Genomic DNA, 25437 nt, shown 5'->3' with positions numbered 1-25437 from the left:
CCTAGTATCCTCGACCCACTGTAGCGCTAACAATATTGCAATCATTTCACCTGTGTATACTGAGACTTCATTATTGATCCTCTTCCCTACTTTGATGTGAAATTCTGGTACAATAAATGCTACTCCTACTTTATCCACTGAATCTTTTGATGCATCTGTATAAATTTGGACAAAACTGTAGTATCTGTCAATGTATTCCTGTATGATGACTGAATTATACATATGTTGTTTATCCCTGTTCTAATATTGTAAAGTCTACTGTTGCATCTGGAAGTATCCAAGGTGGAATTGAAGGTAATGGAACCGTTGGAACCACATTTAATTGTGCTATGCTGATTTGTAATGCTCTCTGGGTCACTGTCCATCCAAAACTTTTTGTTTCCCTTCTCTCCTTTTCCCAGCATGGTTTGACAGTAACTTGTGCTGGGTGTTCTTGACTGTGGCCCTGTAGGTTAATCCAGTAATTCAATGAAAGCTGTATCCTTCTCATCTCTAGAGGCATCTCCCCCATTTCAACCTGTAATGCCGCTGTTGGAGTTGTTTTTATTGCACCTGTACATATTCTCAATGCCTGATATTGAATGTTATCTATTTTCTTAAGAGAAGTACTTGATGCGGACTCATACACCACACAACCATAATCTAACACAGATCTAATTAACCCGGTGTATATAGCCTTCAAAGCCTTCTGCCCCCCAATCACATCCAACTAAACACCTCATTACATTAAGTATCTTCTTACATTTGTCCACTACTTTCTGAATATGAACCATCCATGTAATCCTCTCATCAAATCATAAACCTAAAAATTATAACTGTATTTTACTCTCTCCAATCCGTTGAGTACTACACGTCAGCCCATTGCATTTAGCCGGAGTGGTCTATCTTGCTCCGCTATGGGATCTTTGTATACAACGCCGAGATTGACAACGCTGGTGTTGATTGACAAGGAAATGCTTCAATGATACCGTTTCTCACTGGTGGTGTCACCAGACTCCGCCAATTACAGAGCTGATCGGCTATCCGGCAACGTGCCTACGCATGGCGGTGGAGGCGTGACGTACTGAGGAGCCGCTTCGCCCCGCCCTCTGGGCGGGAGCGGTTATAAAATCCTGTGTGAAGCCGCGCGTAGTTAGTCATACAAACCGGGTTTGACGGCGACGGCCATGAGTGTTATCGTCGCGCCCTTGCTTCTACTGCTGGCGACGACGCTGAATCTTCCCGAGCGCTTGGTGAGTGTTTAGAATCGAGCGCCCCCCCGCAACGGCCGTCAAGCCTCTGGAGCGTCGAGCCGGGCCGGGCAAAATGTTGGATGTAGAGGCTGAGGAGGAGAGTATTCCCCCTTCACTGACCGGGCGCCTTGTGGCGTCGGCGGGCGCCATGCAGCGGGCGAGAGACCGTTGGGACTCTCCATGGATGGGGAGGGAGGGTTTCAGGAACTCTTACTTCAGGTGCGTGGGGTCTTTAGGCAACATGACGTCAGCCACGCCCCCACCGGCGGTGGATTGGCCGGTGCCCCCACGTGACCAGTTCATCTGTCGCCGCGCCCGAGCAACTCTGCTTACTGCGCCTGCGCGGCCCCGGCCGAAATCTTGTGACCAAAGACTACTTTGCTTGTGACCATCTTGTTCTAAGTAGGAACATTGCGCAATGCAACAGCTAATGGAGGGAATGGGAGGGTTGCCCTCACTTCATAACATCTTTTTGCAATATAATTTGACTTTGTCTATGCAGCTGTTGTACAAAACGTTTCACTACATGCAAAACATTTCACTAAAGATAGACACAAAAGAACTGGATAACTCTGAGTCAGGCAGCATTTCTGAGGAAAATGAATAGGGTACAATTCAGTCTGGAGGTTCTTGACCTGAAATGTCACCTATTTTGCTGCCTGACCCACTGAGTTACTCAAGTTTTTTTTGTGTCTGCCTTTGGTGTAAACCAGCACCTGCAGTCCCTACACAAGGTATTTCACTATATTGCCACGTGTGCTGAATAATAAACCTAATGCAATTTGTTGTGTGCACAGCTGTCTACACTATTATTATTTTTGTTTTTTACATACTGAACTCTAACTATTGTGCACTGCAACTTGGTGCTTGTGACAATAAACTAAACTACGGTGCTGCTGTAAGAATTTATTTGTTCTGTTTTGGGACCTGACAATAAAACATTCTACATTCTTTCCCTTTTGCATATACTAATTGAATTTGGCTTTAATGTATAACATTATCTGGTCTGATTGGATAGCATGCAAAAAAAAAGCAATTCACTATCTTGGTATATGTGACAAATAATAAACCTTAATCTAATGCAATTTGTTGCATACAAAGCTGTCTGGAACGAGATTGTGTGTGCAAACAATACAAGTACAAGTCAGCAAAATGGCTTGTGCATTTGGCCTGAAATGGCTGGTGTGCTGTTCAACCTTTTTATGTTCTACATGAGTCACACAATCTTGTAAAATAGTTCTCATTTATCCCCAGATGCTTCTATTAAGAGCTATCCAATTAGTCACCACCCTTCTGAGACATGGCTTGAATGAATAGTGTTACTAATAATTTATTGCATTATGAATAATTGTATATTAATTTATGTTAATGTGCCTGTAATGCTGTAGCAAGTAAGGAATTAATTATTATGTTTCTGATGCATATGACAATTAAGTACTCATGCTTTGACTCTGTTGAATGGTGTCCTTTGTTGTGGTGTCCTTTGAATCTAGTCCTGCCGTGCTGCCAATTTATTAAAAGAAAGTTGGCTCTTGCCTTGTTGACTTGAATGTGGTTGTGGCCTGGACTCATACAGCACATAAACTGACCCCACGTCCCAAACTGCCCATGCTGATCAACATGCCCCATTTATGGTTGCCACATATCCCTCTAAACCTTTCCTATCGATGTACCTGTTCCAATATATTTTAATTGTTATTATAGCACCTGTTTCAACCACCTCCTCTGACAACCCATCCCATACCTCTGTGTGAGACAGTTGGGTTCTTGTGATTTTTTTACGATCTGTTTTTCAGCTTTCTGCTGCTATTTTTTTAACACTGAAAATATTTAATTCTAAGAATTGGTGTTTGATTTGCTTCTGTTGGGTATTTGTTAGGCAGCAGCTGTTTATCTACTGTGGTCCATTTATTGACTAAAAGATAAAAGGTTGGAGGAACTTGGTGGGTCAGGCAGCATCTGTGGAGGCAATGACACCTGACATTTTGGGTCAGGATCTTCAGATTGATAGGTCTGGACCTGAAACATCTGTCCATTCCCTCAGATGCTGCCTGACCTGCTGAGTTTATCCAGCACTGTTGTTTTGTTGCTCCAGATTCCAGTATTTGCATCTTTTTGCGTGGTCCATTAACTTGCCTGGCTGCATTGCTAATTCTGTTCTTGTCCAAGCAACAATAGGGCTCCTGTTTGCATTTCTTACTACATTTATGCCTTTTCCTTGGATTACAGCATACATTAAAGTCTATGGTTGGATCATGTTGGTGTAGGGCCTAAAAGGATGTATTACATGCTGTTACTTCAATTGCTAGCTGTTGACTGTCCACTGCCATACCTGTCCTTAATTCCAAATCTACCTTGTCCTGTAGTTTAAGGTGAGAGGGAGGAAGACTTGAAAGAGAACCGAGGGACAACATTTTCAAGGGTGATGGGTAAATTGAATGAGTTGCCAGTGGAAGCTGTAGAGGAGGATACAATGGTTTGGAAGTCATTTGGACAGGTACACAGAATGTTTGGAGGGATCTGGGACAAACACGAGCATTGGGTCTAGTTGGTTGGACATCTCGCTTGGCATAAACAAGATGGGCTGGATGTCTTGCTTCCATGCTGTATAACTAGTGCTTTATTCGAACTCCTTGGTTTAGATTAAATGGTAAGACTGCAGACACGGGAAATAAATTCACGTGATTTATTGATTTACGGAAATGAACTCTGAAGGATCTTGAACCTGAACCACGACTGTTCCTCTCTCAGGGATGTTGCCTTGCCTGAATATTTTTCAGCATTTACTATTTATTGTAAATGTAATGCCCTGTTTGCTGATTTGAAATGTACATCAAGTTTGGTACGTGTACATCTAGGATATGCAAAAGGATGCAAAGTGCCCGAGCAGGTAAAGTTGTGTCCTTTTATGCATTTCTGCAGTTCTTTGTTTCTACAACTTGTACATCTCCTTGTTCATACTAATAGGGTTTGGCCTGTCTGGATTGAAGTTCCCATGTATTACCTCCTTATTTTTACCATGACCAACATTGCTATTAATATTTGGAGACTGTATACAGCTTCAATAAATGTTGTCTGCACTCACTGATTTTTATTAGAATATAGAACAGCACAGGAATGTTGATTGTGCCAAGCATGATACCAAGTTCAATTGATCTTGTCTGCTTGAACATGATCCAAATCCCTCGAGGATCCCTCACCTTCAGGTGCCTATAAAAAAGCCTCTTAAACACCGCCACCACTGAAAATGGGTTGCAGGACACCACCACTTAAAAAATAATAAAAAATTGGCATGCACATCTCTAACGATACTGACTTGTCCTTTTTACCTTTGACTAAGCCAATTTCTACTGCAGGAAACTGGCTATTTGAGTTTGTTTGTCCACCCTGTTTCTCGGTGATTTATGCAATTGTTCAAATGATCTGCCATTTACAAAATGGTGCCTTTTGGTGAATAAAAGGGAGAGAACATTGGTGAAGAATCTGCTGATTTATTTTAGATGATCAGTAATCAGACATTTTACGGCCCACCCTTGCCTTCTGCTCACCAATCACAAGATAACATTTGTATTCCCATTACACTTATGGCTGATGATCCCTCCCAGTCCAGTTTTGATTGGCTTGCTGCTGTTTATAAAATGTCTAGAAAGAGGATAAGGACCTTTCAACAATTATCTAGATACTGCTTGTTATCATTTGTAGAATGAGTGATGCATTTGTAGGAAGATGATTATTAGCTCGATATTGTGGCTGTAAAAGTTTCAATTATTGCAGACCTGTAGGAGTTGATTGTATATTGGAGTGCTGGAGTAATTCAGCAGATCAGGCAGCATCTCTGAAGGACATGGTTAGGTGATGTTTAGGATTGCAAGGGTTCGATCCATAATGTCACCGTCCACGTTTTCCAGAGATGCTGCCTGACCCACTGAGTTACTCCAACACTTTGTCATCTTTCCTCCAGGCATTTTGTTTTGCTCAAGATGTCGGCATCTGCAGTTTATTTTGTTGTCCTCTCCATGCTTTCTCCTGCTCTTGATTTGCCAAGCGCTGGATCCTACCTATCACTTGCTGGCTCTCCCCTCTTCACCAGTCTTGAAGCAAGGGTCCACACCTGAAATGTCATCTGTTGTATTCCCTGCACAGATGTTGCCTAATCTGAGTTCTTCTATCAGTTATTTTTCATTGTAGTTTCAGTACATGCTATAATTGCATCCTACATTAGATTGGTTGATGTTTACATTTCTTCCCTGGCCTGGTACCTTTTAGGAGAACGCAGGGCTCTTTCACCAATGGGTAGTTGTAGGTGCCAGCTGTATATTAGCTGCCCTCTTTGCAGTGTCTATTCCTCTTGCCATCACTTCTCTCCTTGGGTCCCAACGCCCAACCCCCCCCCCCCCCCCCCCCCCCCCCCCTGCCTGCACCTGTTCACCTGAAACCCTCCGGTGGTGACAACTTCCACATTAACACATCTTCCCCACGAGAAGTGAATGCTTGTGGCCTGACCCCATGAAGGAAGTATACTGTGGAAAATTAAGATTTGCCATTGTCCTCGAAGGGCAGTTGTTTAATGCTGAGAAAACTGCACTTCAACTGGATTTAAAAATCACTAAACTCAGTTATGATTATCTGCAGTTGCAAACATGCCCCGTATGTTGCACTCTTGCTCAGCTGGTATAACTGTTATTAATTTATTGTATTATTACATATTTGTTGTGAGCTTGAGCAAGCAAGAACATGACAATTAAACACTCTTGACTCTCCAGGTATTTGCAGAAAATACAACATGCATTTGGTATGGAGAATGTGGGACAGATAAAGCTACACAGAAGAAATACAACTGCAAATATGATGGCCTGCCCAAACCATTGCCCAAAGAAGGATATGAACTCATTCAAGTAAGTGGTTGGCTTGCTGTTTAAACCCTGATATTAACACTGAATCTGCCCTGACGATATTTCCAGACCAAACACTGTGTCGTGCTCTGCAATATTTCAGCTAAAAGAACCATCCATTAATATCTAATAATTATTGAAATACTTTAGAGGTTGGTGTGAATGGCAGCTCTGTTTAATTTAGATGAAGCATGAAAAAAAAAGGCCCTTCATCCCACTAAATCCATGCCGACCATCAAACAACATTTCACAATAGCTGGTATCCTACTTTATCATCCACTTCCTACAAACTAGGGGTGATTTACAGTGGCCAGTTAAACTACAAATCCACATGTCTTTGGGATGTGGAAGGAAACTGGTCTCCTAATTTGAGAAAGGACATCCTTGTGATTGAGGCAATGCAGCGTAGGTTCACAAGATTGATCCCTGGGGTGGCGGGACTGTCATATGAGGAAAATTTGAAAATACTAGGCTTGTATTCACTGGAGTTTAGGAGGATGAGGGAGATCTTATAGAAACATATAAAATTATAAAAGGACCGGACAAGATAGATGCAGGAAAAATGTTGGGCGAGTCCAGAACCAGGGGCCAAAGTCTTCGAATAAAGGGGAGGCCATTTAAGACTGAGGTTAGAAAAAACCTTTCCACCCAGAGAGTTGTGAATTTGTGGCATTCCCTGCCACAGAGGGCAGTGGAGGCCAAATCACTGGATGGATTTAAGAGAGAGTTAGATAGAGCTCTAGGGGCTAGTGGAATCGAGGGATATGGGGAGAAGGCAGGCACGGGTTATTGATTGGGGACGATCAGCCATGATCATATTGAATGGCGGTGCTGGCTCGAAGGGCTGAATGGCCGCCTCCTGCACCTATTTTCTATGTTTCTATGAAACTCGGGCATCTGGAGGAAACCCACAGCGTCACGGAAAAGGTGCAAACTCCACCCAGCTAGCCCCCAGGTTCAGGATCGAACCCAGACCTCTCGAGCTGTGATAGGCGGCAACTCTATCGCTGCACCACTGTGCTTTGCCTCTAACCTGTTGATGCCTGTTTACACCATCCTATTTCTCTTATATTTCTCGCCACTCCTAGATTCTATGACTCTCTTAAATTCTATGGGCAACTATGGGGGATGGAATGAAACAAAGTGGTCACAGGGAGAACATACAAACTGCACATGGGCAACACTGGAGATCTGGACTGAACCCAGGTCACTGGCATTCTGATAGCAGCCCTGTCTCTGCTGCCCAAATATGCTTTTTCAAAATAAAGTCCCTGTATATGACTGTCCTGCATTTCATTTGTAATCCTATTTTGAAAGATGACCAGGCTTTTCACTGATCTCCATACATGTGGCAATAATAAACCAATACTAATAGCAGCAAAAATTTTAATTCAAGCAAATTTTATCTAAAATTTGATTGCCATTTTTCTAGATCTGGAAGAAAATATTTAATATGCAACTTCCTGGTACTTCAAAGCTAAAACTAGCTTGATTAGCCTTGCCTGTTGTCAGATTCTAGATATTTGTGTAAATATTGTGTATATATTGTAATTTGTACTGTAATTGCATATAGGAATCCTATTTATTCACTCTATTCATCCATTGTCTTTTTATAGATATGTATATAGCGCCGCAGAACTGTGTACCTTATTTCTCCCCTATTGTTTTTGTCTTTGTTTTTGATTAATTACATGTCTGCACTGAGTAGGAGCTGCGTTTAATCTCATTGTACATGTGTATAGTGACAATAAAATGGCATTATTATTATTATTATTCATTTGGATGTTTTTGTGCCTTGCAGGAATTGTGCCCAAATTTTCAGTATGGGGATGTCGATCTCTGCTGTGATGTTCAACAGCTACAAACACTTAAAGACAATATACAGCTGCCACTTCAGTTCCTGTCCAGGTACCCATGTTATGTTCTTTAAAGCTATAATCCAACCTAAGTTCTATATTCTCCGGAGGCTGTTCCTCCCTCCGGTGCACCAAAGCTTGCATTATCTCCGGTAAATATTCTGTAGCTTTGGTAATTCCAAATAAACTTTAACCAGACAATGGGCACGGTGGTGCAACGGTAGAGTTGCTGACTTGCAGCACTTGCCGTGCCAGAGACACGGGTTCCATCCCGACTACGGGTGCTGTCTGTACGGAGTTTGTACGTTTTCCCCTTGACCGCATGGGTTTTCTCCGTGATCTACCACCCACACTTAAGGACTTGCAGGTTTGTAGGTTCGTTGGCTTGGTATAATTGAAAATTGTCCCTAGTGTGTGTAGGATAGTGTTAATGTGTGGGGATCGCTGGTCGGTGAGGACTCGGTGGGACGAAGGGCCTGTTTCCGCTCTGTAGCTCTAAACTAAACTAAACTTATTTGTCTTTGCCTAGCGATAAGAGTAGTGGGAAATGTTGCATCTCCCTGCATTGTCCATCCTACCAGACAGTTAATGAGGATCTGTCTCGCCCAGATCCTTTCTTGTACCTGTCTACAGGTCACCTTGGATGCTGGTCTGCTTTATAAATAGTAATGTGTATGAAGACACTGTAGATGCTGGTTTAAACTGAAGATTGACACAAAGCTCATAACAGCGGGTTAGACAGCATGTCTGGAGAAAAGGAATAGGTGACGTTTTGGGTCGAGATCCTTCTTCAGATCGCTTGTCAGCATAATAATTTTTCAGTGCAGTCATGTACATACTGGATGAATGAAAATTACAGAAACCACAGTGCAAATGCATAATTAACCATTTGGTTTGATGGACATGTGGGGTCTGTATCCTGATCTTCATCAATCTGCACTTGAGAATGATGTGCAGCTATGTGCCTGCTTAGTCAAAGGATTGAAGAGCACAGGTTGCGTTGACTAATCCTTTGTTCCTCAAACGTGAAACATTGAGATGCTTTTAAAGTTTCTTTGGTAGTCCAAGAGATAAGTAATTCTTGATTAGTATGGGTGTCACGAGTTATGGGGAGAAGGAAGCAGAATGGGGTTGAGAGTGAAAGATAGATCAGCCATGATTGAATGGTGGATCGAATGGCCTAATTCTGTTCCTAGTGCTTTTGGAGTGTATTTCTTTTGGAGCCAGCTTTTGGGGGAAAAAAATAAAAATGTCAAAATGCATTTCTGCACATGCTCATAGTCCAAAACAAATTGCCTTAATAAAGATATAAAACTGGGGAGGGGTTCAGGCAGTATAAAAACAACCAGTTTTGTTAGGAAGGGTATTGAGGTTCTAAACTAAGGAAAGTGAATGGGGTTTAAGATATATTGGTTCATACAACTGCATACCAGACAGATTGGAAGGTGATAGCTTTTGTATTGTCTGACAAAATTGCTCAACAAATTGAGTATTGCTGTACTGAGTGTTTTGGGAAAAGAACTCTGGCATTCTGAGCACTTGTTTTCTTTAAAGCCTGACGCTCACCTGTCCTTGACACTTATCTTGCAGGTGCCCATCTTGTTTTCATAACTTCATGACCTTTTACTGTGAACTGACTTGCAGTCCCGTTCAGAGCTTGTTTGTCAATGCCACCAAGTTTGAACCGTACATTCAGAATCAAACCAGCATCACAGAAGTGGAATACTACATTGGATCAAGCTTTGCAAATGGTGAGACTTCTTTTAATGCAACATTTGGCATTTGCTGGCGAAGGAACGGCATCAGGATGGTCAGGAAGATGAGCTTTATCTTCAGTAACCTTCTTTGTCAGTAACTAGTTCCACATAGCACAAGAACAGGCCCTTCAGCCCACATTGTTTGTGCCAAACATGATGCCAAGTTAAATATACTCTTCTGCCTGCACGTTATCTGTTACCTGCATATCTATATGCCTCATCTAAAACCCTCTTAAACACTGCTATCATAGCTGCCACCACCACCATCTCTGGAAGTACATTCCAGGCATCCAACACTGTTTTAAAACTTGCCATTCACATCTCCTTTAAACTGCTCCTTTCACCTTAAAGCTATGCCCTTGAGTCTTGGACATTTCCACACTGTGTGGAAATTTGTTCTGACTATCCATTTATCTATGCCTTTCATAATTGTATACTTCTGTGCCAAGTTTTCTAAGTTCATGGCCTTTCCCAGAGGATTGCTCCATTACTCTCATACCACATCGCCAAGGTAGAATGACACCAGGATATTCATTTGATCATGTCTGCAATTTATACTAATGTGTTTAAACACATTTCTAAACTAAAAACTGTTACAAGCCTTGCAGTTGCAGCAATAGTGGGTCTGTAGCATCTTTGTCAGACCAGATCATTGCCATGTTGGGGATTTTGCGCTTTGGAGTTCTTGGCTGTGAAATCTATTGCCCAACTTCATCCCACCAAGAGTGTTTTATTGTCATATGTCCCAAACAGAACGATGAAATTCTTACTTGCAGCAGCGCAACAGAATATATAAATGTAGTGCTCTGTAAACCACACTCTGTGGGTGTAAAGCCAGCAACACAAATCCACTTGCCAAAGAATCTAAGTTGCTTTATGGATAATGAATAACTTGTCAACTCCCTATTTTATCTTGAGACTAGCTGGTACTGATGATGCTGATGGTTATTTTTTCATTCAGCCATGTACAATGCCTGTAAAGATGTTCAGTCTCCCTCAAGTAATGAAAAAGCTCTGGGGTTACTTTGTGGAAAAGATGCAAAGGACTGCAATGCTACCAACTGGATTCAGTACATGAGTACCACACAGAATGCCCAGACTCCCTTCAACATTATTCCTATTTTTGGCGGTAAGCTTAATTTATTCCACTATTTTGACTTTGTACAAAGATGTTATTTGAACACTGACTTTATTATAGCTTGTCAGTGTGGTATTTGTTCAATGCAACAGTGTCCTTCCTGGATGAAAAATTACAGAAACCACTCTGCAATTGAATAGTTCACCATTGCTTTGATGTTCAAGAATAAGGGGTAAGCCATTTCGGACTGAGATGAGGACAAACTTTTTTGCCCCGAGAGTTGTGAATCTGTGGAATTCTCTGCCACAAAGCAGTTGAGGTCAATTCACTGGATGTTTTCAAGAGGGAGTTAGATTTAGCTCTTTTAGGCTAATGGAATCGAGGGATATGGGGAGAAAGTGGGAATGGGGTACTGATTTTGGATGATCACCCATGATCATATTGAATGGCGGTGCTGGCTCGAATAGCCTACTAGTGCACCTATTTTCTATGTTTCTATGTTAAATTATAATGAGCAGGAGAAAAATGTCAAGTATTGATTGCTCTGAATGTCCCATTGAGGCTTTGAGTTTGAGTTAACATCGGGTGTGATGTTTGCTGAGCAAAATCCTTACACTTGATCATGAGTATCATTTAACCATATAACAATTACAGCACGGAAACAGGCCATCTCGGCCCTACAAGTCCGTGCCGAACAACATTTTTCCCTTAGTCCCACCTGCCTGCACTCATACCATAACCCTCCATTCCCTTCTCATCCATATGCCTATCCAATTTATTTTTAAATGATACCAACGAACCTGCCTCCACCACTTCCACTGTAAGCTCATTCCACACCGCTACCACTCTCTGAGTAAAGAAGTTCCCCCTCATGTTACCCCTAAACTTCTGTCCCTTCATTCTGAAGTCATGTCCACTTGTTTGAATCTTCCTTATTCTCAAAGTGAAAAGCTGATCCACATCAATTCTGTCTATCCCTCTCATCATTTAAAAGACCTCTATCAAGTCCCCCCTTAACCTTCTGCGCTCCAGAGAATAAAGACCTAACTTATTCAACCTTTCTCTGTAACTTGTTGAAACCCAGGCAACATTCTAGTAAATCTCCTCTGTACTCTCTCTATTGTGTTGACATCCTTCCTATAATTGGGCAACCAAAATTGTACACCATACTCCAGATTTGGTCTCACCAATGCCTTGTACAATTTTAACATTACACCCCAGCTTCTATACTCAATGCTCTGATTTATAAAGGCTAGCATACCAAAAGCTTTCTTTACCACCCTATCTATATGAGATTCCACCTTCAAGGGACTATGCCCGGTTATTCCCAGATCCCTCTGTTCAAATGTATTCTTCAATTCCCTACCATTTACCATGTACGTCCTATTTTGATTTGTCCTGCCAAGGTGTAGCACCTCGCATTTATCAGCATTAAACTCCATCTGCCATCTTTCAGCCCATTCTTCCAAATGGCCTAAATCACTCTGTAGACTTTGGAAATCCTCTTCATTATCCACAACACCCCCTATCTTGGTATCATCTCATTACTTACTAATCCAATTTACCACACCTTCATCCAGATCATTGATGTACATGACAAACAACAAAGGACCCAACACCGATCCCTGAGGCACCCCACTAGTCACCTGCCTCCAACCCGACAAACAACCATCCACCATTACCCTCTGGCTTCTCCCATTCAGCCACTGTTGAATCCATCTTGCTACTCCTGCATTTATATCCAACAGTTGAACCTTCTTAACCAACCTTCCATGAGGAACCTTGTCAAAGGCCTTACTAAAGTCCATATAGGCAACATCCACTGCTTTACCCTCGTCAATTTCCCTAGTAACCTCTTCAACAAATTCAAGAAGATTAGTCAAACATGACCTTCCAGGCACAAATCCATGCTGACTGTTCCTAATCAGACCCTGTTTATCCAGATGCTTATATATATTATCTTGAAGTATCTTTTCCATTAATTTGCCCACCACTGAAGTCAAACTAACAGGCCTATAATTGCTAGGTTTACTCTTAGAACCCTTTTTAAACAATGGAACAACATGCGCAGTACGCCAATCCTCGGGGACTATTCCCGTTTCTAATGACATTTGAAATATTTCTGTCATAGCCCCGGCTATTTCTACACTAACTTCCCTCAATGTCCTAGGGAATATCCTGTCAGGACCTGGAGACTTATCCACTTTTATATTTTTCAAAAGTGTCAGTACTTCTTTTACTTTGCAGCTCATAGTATCCATAGCTACTCTACCAGTTTCCCTTACCTCACATAATTCAATATCCTTCTCCTTAGTGAATACCGAAGAAAAGAAATTGTTCAATATCTCCCCCATCTCTTTTGGCTCTGCAGATAGCTGTCCACTCTGTCTCTCCAATGGACCAATTTTATCCCTCGTTATCCTTTTGCTATTAATATAGCTGTAGAAACCCTTTGGATTTACTTTCACCTTACTTGCCAAAGCAACCTCCTTTCTTTTAGCTTTTCTAATTTCTTTCTTAAGATTCTTTTTACATTCCTTATATTCCTCAAGCACCTCATTTACTTCATGCTGCCTATAATTATTATAGATCTCCCTCTTTTTCCAAACAAGATGTCCAATTTCCCTTGAAAACCAGGGCTCTTTCCAATTTTTACTTTCCTTTCAACCGAACAGGAACATAAAGATTCTGTACTCTTAAAATTTCCCCTTTAAATGTCCTCCATTTCTCTTCTACATCTCTTTAGGGTGGCCCAGTGGCGCAGCTTTAGAGTTGCTGCCTTACAACGCCAGAGACTATGGTACGGCCCTGACTACGAGTGTTACATGTACGGAGTTTATGCTTTCTCCTCGTGACTGCGTTGGTTTTCTCTGGGATCTCCAGTTTCTTCCCACACTCCAAAGACGTACACGTTTGTTTGTTAATTGGCTTGGTATAATTGTAAATTGTCCCTAGTGTGTGTAGGATAGTGTTGGTGTGTGGGGATCACTGGTCGGCGTGGACTCAGTGGGCCGAAGGGCGTATTTCAATGGTGTATCTCTAAACTAAAAAATTATTTAAATTTAAACTCGTGATCAAATTGAGTATCTTGATAGGTCATCTTTTGGTGCAACAAAAGAATAATAAGTTGTTAAATGATGTGGTGCTTGAGTATTGACTAAGTTAATATTTTATCTTTCACAAAACTGACTGCACGTTCTGCTTGAGATCAACATCTAAATTGGGAGTTATTTCAGTAGTTGGAAAGCTGCCATGAGGGAAAATAATATATTTCAGCAGACTCCCTTCTTCTTTTCGTGTCTTTGAAGCTGGTTGGTTATATGACAGTTTCCCATTCCTTTACACAGTCCTTTGCGTTTTTATTGAACACTGCAAGATCCTTTGGGCTGCACTGGTTGGGTAGTAGGGGGCAGACAAGGCAGTGCTGCATTGTATGGTCCTCCTCCACATTCACAGGTGGTTTGGCCAGTTTCATAGCCCCATCTGGCCATGGCAGCTTTTTGATCGCCCTGTTCCTGTTCTCAGGCGGTTGAGCATCTTCCACTGGACCCATGGTGCTTCTGAGCCCGGAGGGAGGGCTTCAGAAGGAGGGATACCCATGTCAGTAGGAGGGGGGGTCGTCCTCAAGCCTTTTTGTCCATAGTTGGAGTCTCGTTTCTTCCCGTGATGCTATTAGGGGCTGAACATGGCTGAGAAAGCTTCTCCTGGACTTCAGCCGTTGGGCCGGGGGTACACATCCGTAGAGGAGGTGGCGTCCATCACTTGTGGCCTTGGTCATTTCTACTCGGCTGGCGACTTCCCGTCTCACATCAGCAGGGGCAATGCCAGCGAGGAGGTGCAGGTTGTTTATGTTGGTGGGCTTCAAGCAGCCAGTGATTGAGGAGCAGGTGTTATTCAACGCTAGGTCTAGTTTCTTGGCATGGGATGATCTCTCCCAGACAGGACACGCATACTCCGCAGAGGAGTAGCACAGGGCCAGAGCAGTAGATCTTAATGTGTGTGCTGTGGCTCCCCATTTGAAGTTGGTCAGCTTCCGGAGGATGTTATTTCGGGAGTTAACTTTCAGTTTTTTTTTTTCCGACGTGTTCCTTATAGGAGAGAGTGCGATCCAGTGTTACACCAAGGTAGACAGGGTTGGTGCAGTGCTCAAGAGGTGTTCCAGACCTTGTGATGTTAAGGGGTCTGTTTGCTTCCCGGTTCCTGAGATGGAACGAGCAGGCTTGGGTCTTCGCAGGGTTTGCGTGTAGGTGGTTGCGCTCGTCAATGTAGAAGCGTTCACGTCGCGATCCCTGTCAAGTAATATCACCAAAATTACTTACGAATTCTACCAAACACTTTGAAGCCAAGCCGAAAGCAGACTCCCATGTGAGGAGGAGAAAGGTTTCAAGAACAAATCTTGAATAGATAAGATAGTGAAATGTATTGTCTAAGCAGAGGCCCAGGATTGTATTATTATTTGTCTGTTCTGTTTGAGGCTAGAGCAGAAGGTTGATATTTTTCTCAATTGTGTTGTAATTTAAAAGCTATGCAGCAATTCATCAACCTCTTTTATTGCAGACGATAGATTTTTTTTTCTGTAACTGTAATGCTTCAATGCTACATTCTGTTCTCTAGTATTTATTTCTCCTTGCGCTACCTGTTCATTTGTATGGCTTAATTGCACTTGTGCACAATACGATTTGACTAGATTGCTCTTCACTGTACACATGACAATAATATGCCTATACTTTGAGAGCAGCCCCTTGATTGAAGGTCAGGGTTGGAGCACAATCCCCTAAAGTTCCTCTTGAGAACTCCACCCTGACTTGGCAGTACAGCTGTTCCTTCATTTTGTCTAGTTCCTAAAACTCCTCCACCAACAGCATTGGGAACAACTTCACTAAATGGGCTGCACTGGTTCATCTACCAGTACCTTGACCTTCAATCGAGGAGCTGCTCTAAATGTTGTTACGTGCACTGAGATATAATGGAAAGCTTTACTATCCAGTCAAATCACATTATACGTGGGATATACCAGGTGCAGTCCCATAACGTGCAGAAGGGGTGAAACAGTGCAAGAAATGCAAGTATTTGATAGCAGCATCAATGGGAAGGGCCTCCACATTTTAGAAATACAGCACAACCTTTTATCCGAAAGCCTTGGGACCAGACACTTTTCGTAATTTGGAATTTTTCGGCTTTCGGAATGGAAGATTTTTAGCGTAGATTTTAACGGCTGGTTCAGTGGTAGAGTGCTCGGATCGTATCCGCAAGGTCGCGAGTTTGCGCCTCGATCACGGCAGTTACTCGATCGCGAGTTTGAGTCTTCAATGTAGTTTTTTCTTGCAGAATTGGAGAGAATAGGGAGGGTTAGGCTGGGATCATTCTCTGCAAGATGATCTTAGTGCGGGAGACGAGTGTAGGAGAGGTGTACTGACTGTGTGCGCAGAACTTTGGAAGTGATTGCCCACCATTCTCAAAAGCCGCTGTGTCTCCATGTCCCTGGGATAGCAGGGGGCGATCAAACAGCACAATACCCCCCTCCGCATCCAACTCCAGAGGAATCCGCTCCCCGATGGGCCGCTACAAGTGGCAGTTCGCCCACAGCCCGAGCTGCGCCACCCCAAGAACAAGACGTACCTTGCACACCATCAGCTTCTGTCCCTACAGGGAGTGTGTTCCTCTGGAGCTGGAACGGGGCTGGGCTGCTGCTGGCTGTGGGTCTCCGGGATCTCCGTGCTTGCAGTCGGTGTCCCGTTGGTCCTGACGTCTCCGGCCACCACCCTGGACAGGAGCTGAGACTGGGAACTGTACCACCCTTGCCTCCTCCCTCCTTTGAGTATTTTGACAGGACTCGAGGGCCTGAGGTATAGGGAGAGGTTGAGCCGTATAGGACTTCATTCCTCGGAGCGCAGGAGTTTGAGGGGTGATTTTAGTGGTGTACAAATCATGAGAGGAATAGATAGGGTAAATGCAGAGAAACATTTGTCCAGAGTAGGTGTATCACAAACCAGAGGATGTGGGTTTAAGGTGGGGAGGGAGGGGGGGGAGATTTAATAGGAGCCTGAGGGGTAACTTTTTCTATACTAAGGGTGGTGGGTATAAGGAACGAGCTGCCAGAGGAAGTAGTTGAGGCAGGTACAGTTGCAATGTTTAAGAATCATTTGGGCAGGTAAATGGATAGGACCATGTTTAGAGGGATACGAGCCAAATGCAGGCAAGTGTACTGTAGATGAGGCATGTTGGTCGGCATGGGCAAGTAGGGCCTGTTTCCACACTGTATGATTCTATGACTCTTTTCCTAGATCTTCCTGTTGGTGCAATGATCCCCATGAACAACAAAACCAAAGGCTGCAATGAGTCGTTAGAAGATGGCTCACCACCGTGCAGCTGTCAGGATTGCACCCTTGTTTGTGGCCCAAAGCCAGTGCTGCCACCACCACCTGTACCATGGACCATCTTTGGTTTGGACGCTATGGCAGTCATAATGTGGATTTTCTATCTGTTCTTTCTGCTCTCCTTTGGGGGAGCAGTCATTGGTGTATGGTTTTGCAGGTAATTATCTTCAAGCTGGAAAATGTATGTCTATTTTGCATCCGAGCTAAACAAGACATCTCTTTATAGACAAAAAGGTGCTTCCATTGTGGAAGCCATTAGAGAAATCATGGAAACTGTTTCAAACAGCTACATTCCAGAGATCTGCAACTCTGAGCTTGGGTGCTGTGTGGTGTTCTCGCTGACTGTGTGGGTTTCTTCTTGCATAATCCAATCCTGCTGGTTGGTTAACTGAGCACTAAATCTTTCCTTGTGTAGGTGGGTGGGGGGTGATGGTTGTGTGAAAGTGGGGAATGTTGCAGGGAAATGTGGGGGAATGGGAATGATTGAAGCCAGCATTGACACGATGGGTTGAATGGCAACTTAAGAAATATAGAAGTGAATCTTGGGGTCAATGTCAAGTCTTTACTGCCATCAGTGGTATCAATTACCCAGTTACTAACTAATTTAAAAAGACTAAGTGCTGTAACAACTCGGTGCATCTGGCAACATCTCTGGAGAAGTGACGTTTTGGGTTGAGACTGTTCCGACTTGAGTCTGAAATGCTGCCTAGTTGTGTATCTCTAACAATTTATCTCTTATCAACCAGCATCTTCAGTTCCTTATGTCTACTACCATATCTAACTTTCCATGTTACATAGATACATAGATAGACATAGAAACTAGGTGCAGGAGGAGGCTATTCAGCCCTTCGAGCCAGCACTGCCATTTATTGTGATCGTGGCTGATCGTCCCCTATCAATAACCCGTGCCTGCCTTCTCCCCATATCCCTTGACTCCACTAGCCCCTAGAGCTCTATCTAACTCTCTTAAATCCATCCAGTGATTTGGCCTCCACAGCCCTCTGTGGCAGGGAATTCCATACATTTTTACTATAAATGTTACTAATGCCCCTGTCCCAGGAAACCTGAACGGAAACCTCTGGAGATTTGGCCCCACCCAAGGTTTCCGTGTGGTTTCCGGAGGCTGCAGGTGGTTGCAGGTAGTGGAAGCAGATAGGGAGACTCACAAAAACCACCGGGAACCGAACGGAAACCTTGGGTGGGGCACAAAGTCTCCAGAGGTTTCCGTTCAGGTTTCCTAAGTGGGACAGGGGCATAACTGATCCCACCCTCGCCCCTCTTCCTGACCTCACTGTCTTCTGTCTGCACAGAGATTGAGGAAGGGCCTGTTCTATTGGCCTGCAATGGATGTTTGTGGGCTCCCATGTAATAGAGTGCACAGACATGGTAATGTATTGGTTGCTAATACAGACATCCTTGTTCTAACTGTTTGAATCTATGTGCAGCCATTTAAAGTTACACAAGCCGCAGGCCTGAGAGCTGGCTGCAAAGTATATAAAGTATCTCTTTCTGTGTCTGCTTGTTCTGAATCTCTTCATTCTGCTTCAGGAAGCAGCGTGTAGTTTCTGAATATGCACCGATTATGGATGCCAGCACGAGCCATTCTGTCAACGTCAATCACGATCTTGGTAGGTTCACTTTTTTCTTAGCAATCTGAATTGTGAAATAAGATCTGTGGCTAAAGTTACTTGAAGTAATAATTTTGATTATATTAATAGCTTTTTATTGAGGTGTTTGACTTTGGGAGGGCAAATGTAAAGGTGTTGGCTTTAACAGCATAGGTTTTCAGAGGGATCTTGGGCTCCAAGTCCATAGCTCCCTGCAAGTGGCAATGTCTGTGGATAAGGTGATGAATGGCACTTAGTGTGCTGCCTTCAGGGATTAGGGCTTGAGTAAGAAGTCCTATTGCAGCTCTAAGACTTTGGTTAGGCAGCATTTGGAATATTGTGCAGTTCTGGTCACCCCATTACAGGAAGAATGAGGAAGCTTTGACGAGGGTGTAGGAGGTCACTGGAATGCTGCCTGATCAGGGAGTGTTGGGTATAAGAGGATGTTGGCAACTTGGATGCCTGGAACACCTAAAGTTGAGGGAGACTTGAGAAGTGTATATGATTGAGGCATAGATAGTGTAGACAGTCAGAACCTCTTTCCCAGGATGGAAATGTCCAATACTGGAAGACGTGGCTTTAAGTTATAAGGTGCAAGGAGAAGTTTAAAGGAGTTGTCTGGGGAACGGTTTTTTATCCAGAGAGTAATAGGTTCCTGGAATGTGCTGCGAGGGGTGGTAGTGGAAGCAGATATCACTGTGGCCCTTGGAGTTTTAGATAGGCACATGGATATGGATATGCAGATTACATGCAGCCAGAGAAGATTAGTCTTTGATCATTGTGGCCAAAAGGCCTGTACTAGCAGGGTCTATGTCCACCACATTGTGGAGTGAGGTGGGGGATGGAATGCTGATTACATTGATCATTTCCCAGTCTGTTCACCTCGCCTGTTCTGCCCTCCAGATAAGATGTCCTGTTGTGAACAGCTTGGTGCAAAATCTGAAGCTCTCTTGCGCGACATATTCTCAAAGTGGGGGTCCTTCTGTGTGAGAAACCCTGCTCCAGTTATCATCTTCACCATCGTCGCCATCGCAGTCTGCTCTTCAGGCTTGGTGTTCATGAGGATAACCACTGATCCCGTGGAAATCTGGTCTGCCCCTTCCAGTCAAGCCCGCAAGGAAAAATATTATTTTGACACTCACTTTGGACCTTTCTTTCGCACTGAGCAGCTGATTATTACAGCCCCACACACCAACTGGTCAACGTTCTCCCCATATCCGTCAGGATCGGATGTGCCTTTTGGCCCACCATTGAGCAAAGATATATTACACCAGGTACGTCCTGTTTCTAAATTGCCTTGCTTTGGATGAACCTGGCATAGTGGCAAGAGTTGCAAGGACTAAACCAATTGGGGGTTGGGGTTTTGGTGGAGATGACGATTGGTAAAGGGAGTCTGCAGTGGGGTTCCACTAGGTGGCTGACAAAGCATCAAAGTTGGGTTGCAAGATTTAGCAAGCGGGTTCAACATCTAGAGGCGGCCCAGTGTAAGGTGGGGCTTGTCGAAGGTTGAGGACTTGGGCATACATCTGGGAATATTTTAAGAGCATTTTATCTTTCCCTTTGCTCTATCTATTCACCTCTCTCCTATTGAAGAGATTGGCCCGATGCACTACAATGCTGAAATTCTGTTCTATATTCTGCACTCTATCTTCCCCTTTGCTCTACCTGCTGTACTTGATTAGTACTTTTGTTATGCAGAAATATTATCTCATTTTGATAGCATTTCTTTGTAGCACAAAGCTTTTCTCTGTAGCACATGACAATAATAAATTTGATTAGTACAGATGTCGGGGGTTTTGAGGAGAATGGGGTTGAGAGGGAAAGATAGATCAGCCATGATTGAATGGTAGAGTAGATTTGTTTGGCTGAATGCCCTAATTCTGCTCCCAGAACTTATGAACTAAACCTAGCAGGCTGTGTAACAAATGTTATTTTCTATACCAACTATTGTAGAAATGTCTCACTGAATATTGTCCTTGGTTGCTTCTCCTCCAGTTGACAATCTGCTGGAGGCAAGATTCCATTAGCTCACGTGTTGAAACTTTTGACTTTAGGTGCTAGACCTGCAGGATGCAATCCAGGATTTAGAAGCTTCTTACAAGAATGAAAGTGTGCAGCTGCAGGACATTTGCCTGGCACCTCTGTCTCCATATAACAATAACTGCACCATCCTCAGTGTCCTCAACTACTTCCAGAACAGTCACGCCGTCCTTGATCATTCTGTGGGTGACTACTGGTTTGTGTATGCTGACTACCACAGCCACTTCCTCTATTGCTCCAGGTATGTAACCATTGAGATGGAAGCTAATTACAAAGTGATTTGGGTGTTTATTTTCCTGCTTCCAATGCAAATCCAAGGCATTAAACACAGTGCCACTTGTTAATTGTTCCCTGGATCTGCTTTGATACCTTGAAGTTTGGTTTGGTTAATTGCAAGCTGTCAGTATTTATTTAGTCGGGTCATACAGCACAGAAACAGACCATTTGTCCTAAGTTGTCTATGCCAACCAAATGTCTCATCTAAGCTAGTCTCATTTGCCTGCACTTGGTCCATATCCCTCTAAATCATACCCATCTATGTACAAAAGGACACAAAGTGCTGGAGTAACTCAGCAGATCAGGCAGCGTCTCTGGAGAACATGGATAGGTGGCATTTTGTATTGAGACCATTCTCCTATCCACCTGTCCAAGTGTCTTGAATGTTGCTGTACCTGCCCTGGCATCTCGTTCTATATACCCGCCACCATCTGCAGTGAAAGTTGCCCCTTGGGTTCCTATTAAAATGTCTCCCTCTCTTCCCCCTCACCTTAAACCAATATTCTCTGGTTCCCCTATCCTGGGTACATTTCTCCTCTTGAGATTCAAGTGGGGAAGAAGCTTTGTAGAATCGATAGCCTATACAACACAAAATGGGTCTTTGGCAACTTGTCCATGCCAACAAAGTTGCTTAACTAAACTAGTCTCGTCAAAGTTGCTTAAGTAAACTAGTCTCAATTCCCTCCAAACCTTTGCTATTCGTGTACTTGTTGAAGTGACTTGCAAATGTTGTATTTGTACCTGTCTCTACCACTTTCTTTGACTGCTGATTCGACGTACCCACCACCATCACCCCAAACTAATCCCATTTCCATTTGTGCATTTGACAATTAACATGCACTTTCAGGCAGCGAGTTCCAGGACATTATTTCTGAAGGGGGGGGGGTGTGCTGCGTGGTGTGCATGCAATGGATTCTGTGTGCTGGAGGAACTCAGTGGGTCAGGCAACATCTGTGGAAGGAATATGTATCTTGGAAGGAAAGTTCCTTGTATCTTGCTTAAGATTCCAACATCTACAGTCTCTTGTCTCCATAACTCTTGCTAAACCAGTTGGCAAAAGTTGCTTTTTTGTTTTGGTGCACTGTAATTTCAAAGTTTGGCTATTTTACTTGATAGTATTTGAATCGATATATTGCATCTGAGACGATCAAAATTGGCTTTACAGGGCTCCTGCTTCACTTAATGACACAACAATGCTTCATGACCCGTGTTTGGGAACATTTGGTGGACCTGTTTTCCCGTGGTTGGTTGTAGGGGGGTACAATGGTAAGTACTTTAAAAGCATATTTATGTTTGCAAGTAAAGGGTCTCATTGGATGAGTTGGAACATAGAACCGTTCAGAGTGAGAGCTTGCCCTTCAGCCCACAATGTCTGTATCTAACATGATGCCAAGATCATCACTTATCCACCTGCACATAACTCGTATCCCTCCATTTAAACATAAACTTGCCTCGTATCTCCTATCATAATCTAAATCTACAATCTAAAATAAAAAAACTGTGTAGACTCGGAATTGTTGAAATGGGTAAATGATCAGCAAGAGTGCTGGAGTAACTCTGCAGGTCAGGCAGCATCTGCGAGATTGGATAAGTAATGTTTTGGATCGGGACCCTTCATACCCAAATGGATAAATGGTCAGTAAGGTGGGTGGCGTCTATGGAGAGCAATGTTTTTTCTCCATTGCTTTCCTCAGTTTCACAAATTCAGATTCATTTCTGTGACCAAGGCTAGTGGTGGAGTATTTAAATGTCTAATTGAACCAGTAACTTCAGAAATGTCACTGAGGATTAAGCATTTCTCAAAGGTAACCAGAAAAATTTCTGCCCATTCGTCAATTCATTCTTTTTTCCTAATCTACTTAAATGTCAAAATTTCAACTTTGTGTAATAAAATTTGCTACAATTATATTATATACCAGACAGCTACACCATTTTTAGTTTAATGATACAGCACGGAAATGGGCTCTTCGACCCACTGAGACTGCCCCGTACACTAGCACTATCCTACACACACTAGGGACAATTTTACCGAGACAATTAACCAACAAAATGGTTCGTCTTGCGAGTGTGAGAGGAAACCAGAGCACCCGGAGAAAACCCCGCAGGTCACGGAGAGAGCGTACAAACTCCATACAGACAGCACCTGTAGTTGGTGTGGAACCCGGGTCTCTGGCGCTGTAAGACAGCAATTCTTCACTGTTTCCACAAATGCCATGAGTCTAATTCTGCCAAGCCTGTGATGTGTTGAATTGTGGATTGTCTATCTCGCCTGCAGTGCGAATGCTGTCACACTAGCTTTATTTTGTTTAAAGCAGTCTAAGTGTGGGAAACTTGAGCTGATCTCCACTGTAGCAACTTGAATGAAGTGCCACATTGAGTTGTCTCCATACCACTTGGATTGCTCCCTCTGGACTTTTAATGCACCATTTCATGTTCATTTAATGTGAGCTCGGTCAGATTAAATGGTGAGATGGTGGTGGCACAACAGATACTCTACTGGACAATCCAGAAAGTCAATGCTGGAGTAACTCAGTGGCTCAAGCACTATCTCTGCAGAACATTGTGACATTTTGGGCCCAACATTGATGAGCAACTTTTTGGGACTTATCCATGTTGGACTTTAATCCAGGACTAGGAATTGCAAGCTGGAGATGGCTGTGGAACTTGGATCCAGTTGATAACCAAGATTATCTGGGGTCACAAACTGAGGGAGGCTGTCAAGGTAAACAGCGGGATAGAGATCAGCTACAGAAATGGCAGATGGATTTTAATCCAAGCAAGTGTGAGGTGTTACACTTTGGGCGGTAAGGGGAGGGGGAAAATACAATTAATGGCATGACGGTTAATAGTAATTAGACCAAATGCAGACCCGTCGGGTCTGCTCCCTCAATGCAATATTCCAGCGCTCACTAGTTCCCGGTCAGGGCATTGAGTATAAGAGTCAGGAAGTTATGATACAGTGTTATTGGACTTTGGAGTATTACCTGCCTTTCTGGTCACCTCATTCCAGAAGGATGTGGAGGGTTGAGAAAGGTTGCAGAGGTGATTTACCAGAATGATGCCTGGGTCAGAGGCTATGAACTACAGGAGAGTTGGACAGACTTGGATTGTATTCTCTGGAATGCCAGAGGTTGTGGGGAGACCTATCGAAGAATGTAAAATTGAGGCATAGATTGAGTAGATGATCAGAACATTTTTTTTCTTCCCTCCTCCTCCCCGCAAGGTGGTAAAATAATCACTAAAGTGCATAACTTTAAGGTGAAAGGGGCGAAGTTTAACAGGATGTGCTGGGAAAGCTTTTTACACAGGATGGCGAGTCCTGGAACGCTACTGGTGGTTGAGGCAAATACAAATGGTGACATTTAAGAGACTTTTGGATTGAAGCATGGGTATGGGGACATATGGATAAGATGAGAGTTGGCATCATGTTTGGCACCGACATTATGGGCCAAAGAGCCTGTTCTTGTGCTGTACGCAGATTTGTATGCAGATGTGTGGGAGGAAGAGAAGGCATGGCAAAAGATAAACATTTTTCAGTGAATCCCAGACTACAGTCTAATCTAATCTAATACTCTGTCCTGCTCCTTGTATAATGCTGACATCTTTAAATCCCACAGATGAAGATTATAATAATGCAACAGCACTGGTGATCACATTCCCTGTAATTAATTATCACAATGACACTGAAAAACTAAACAAAGTCTTGGCTTGGGAGAAAGTGTAAGTAATGCCTAATGGAACCCATTTACTAGTTTAATTCTTGTATTGTTTTCTGTCATGCAGATTCCTTGGAACAATTTAACACTCTTCGCTTCTTCCTCCAGATTTGTGGATTTTCTGAAAAGTTATAATAATTCCAACTTGAGCATTTCATTCTCGTCTGAACGGAGTATTGAAGATGAAATAAATCGTGAAAGTAACAGTGACGTCAAAACTATTCTTATCAGCTACATTATCATGTTCTTGTACATCTCCATTGCGTTGGGACACATAAGGAGCTGTGCGAACTGCCTGGTAGGTAAAGCAGGTATACCCACCACTTTAACGAGAGGAAGGAAGAAAATTATGCCATTTCTCTGACAGTAGTGTCAGATGTAGATGGTGTGAAGAAAGTATTTGGCATGTTGGCCTTGAATCCAGGAACTAAATATAGAAGTTGGGACATTATTTTACAGTTGCACAAGATGTCGGTGATGGTGCACTTAGAACATTGTGTTCAGTTTTGGTCAGCCTGCTAAAGGAAAGATGCCATTAAGCTGGAAAGAGTGCGGAGAAGATTTACAAGGGTGTTGCCAGGACTTGTGGGCCTGAGTCTGAAGAAG

The 25437-nt window shown here is 43.1% G+C and overlaps 1 protein-coding gene across 1 annotated transcript in view; it reads left to right on the top strand.

The window, feature by feature from the left end:
* The first annotated feature begins 1033 nt into the window (after nt 1–1033).
* The window catches only part of npc1 (Niemann-Pick disease, type C1), a 41717-nt gene continuing 17313 nt past the window's right edge, over nt 1034–25437 (top strand). Inside the window, exons 1-12 of the mRNA XM_055634256.1 lie at nt 1034–1232; nt 5996–6127; nt 7926–8032; nt 9571–9731; nt 10699–10866; nt 17100–17349; nt 18741–18820; nt 19703–20073; nt 20854–21080; nt 22281–22381; nt 24733–24835; nt 24940–25129. Of these exons, the coding sequence (XP_055490231.1) occupies nt 1167–1232; nt 5996–6127; nt 7926–8032; nt 9571–9731; nt 10699–10866; nt 17100–17349; nt 18741–18820; nt 19703–20073; nt 20854–21080; nt 22281–22381; nt 24733–24835; nt 24940–25129 (1956 nt within the window). The 5' untranslated portion in view covers nt 1034–1166. The remainder of the gene's footprint in view (nt 1233–5995; nt 6128–7925; nt 8033–9570; nt 9732–10698; nt 10867–17099; nt 17350–18740; nt 18821–19702; nt 20074–20853; nt 21081–22280; nt 22382–24732; nt 24836–24939; nt 25130–25437) is intronic.

Source organism: Leucoraja erinacea, chromosome 4 (genome assembly GCF_028641065.1).
Source record: "Leucoraja erinacea ecotype New England chromosome 4, Leri_hhj_1, whole genome shotgun sequence".
Taxonomy (NCBI): domain Eukaryota; kingdom Metazoa; phylum Chordata; class Chondrichthyes; order Rajiformes; family Rajidae; genus Leucoraja; species Leucoraja erinaceus.
Note: the sequence above shows the minus strand (reverse complement) of the source record. Positions and strands in the feature narration are given on the sequence as shown.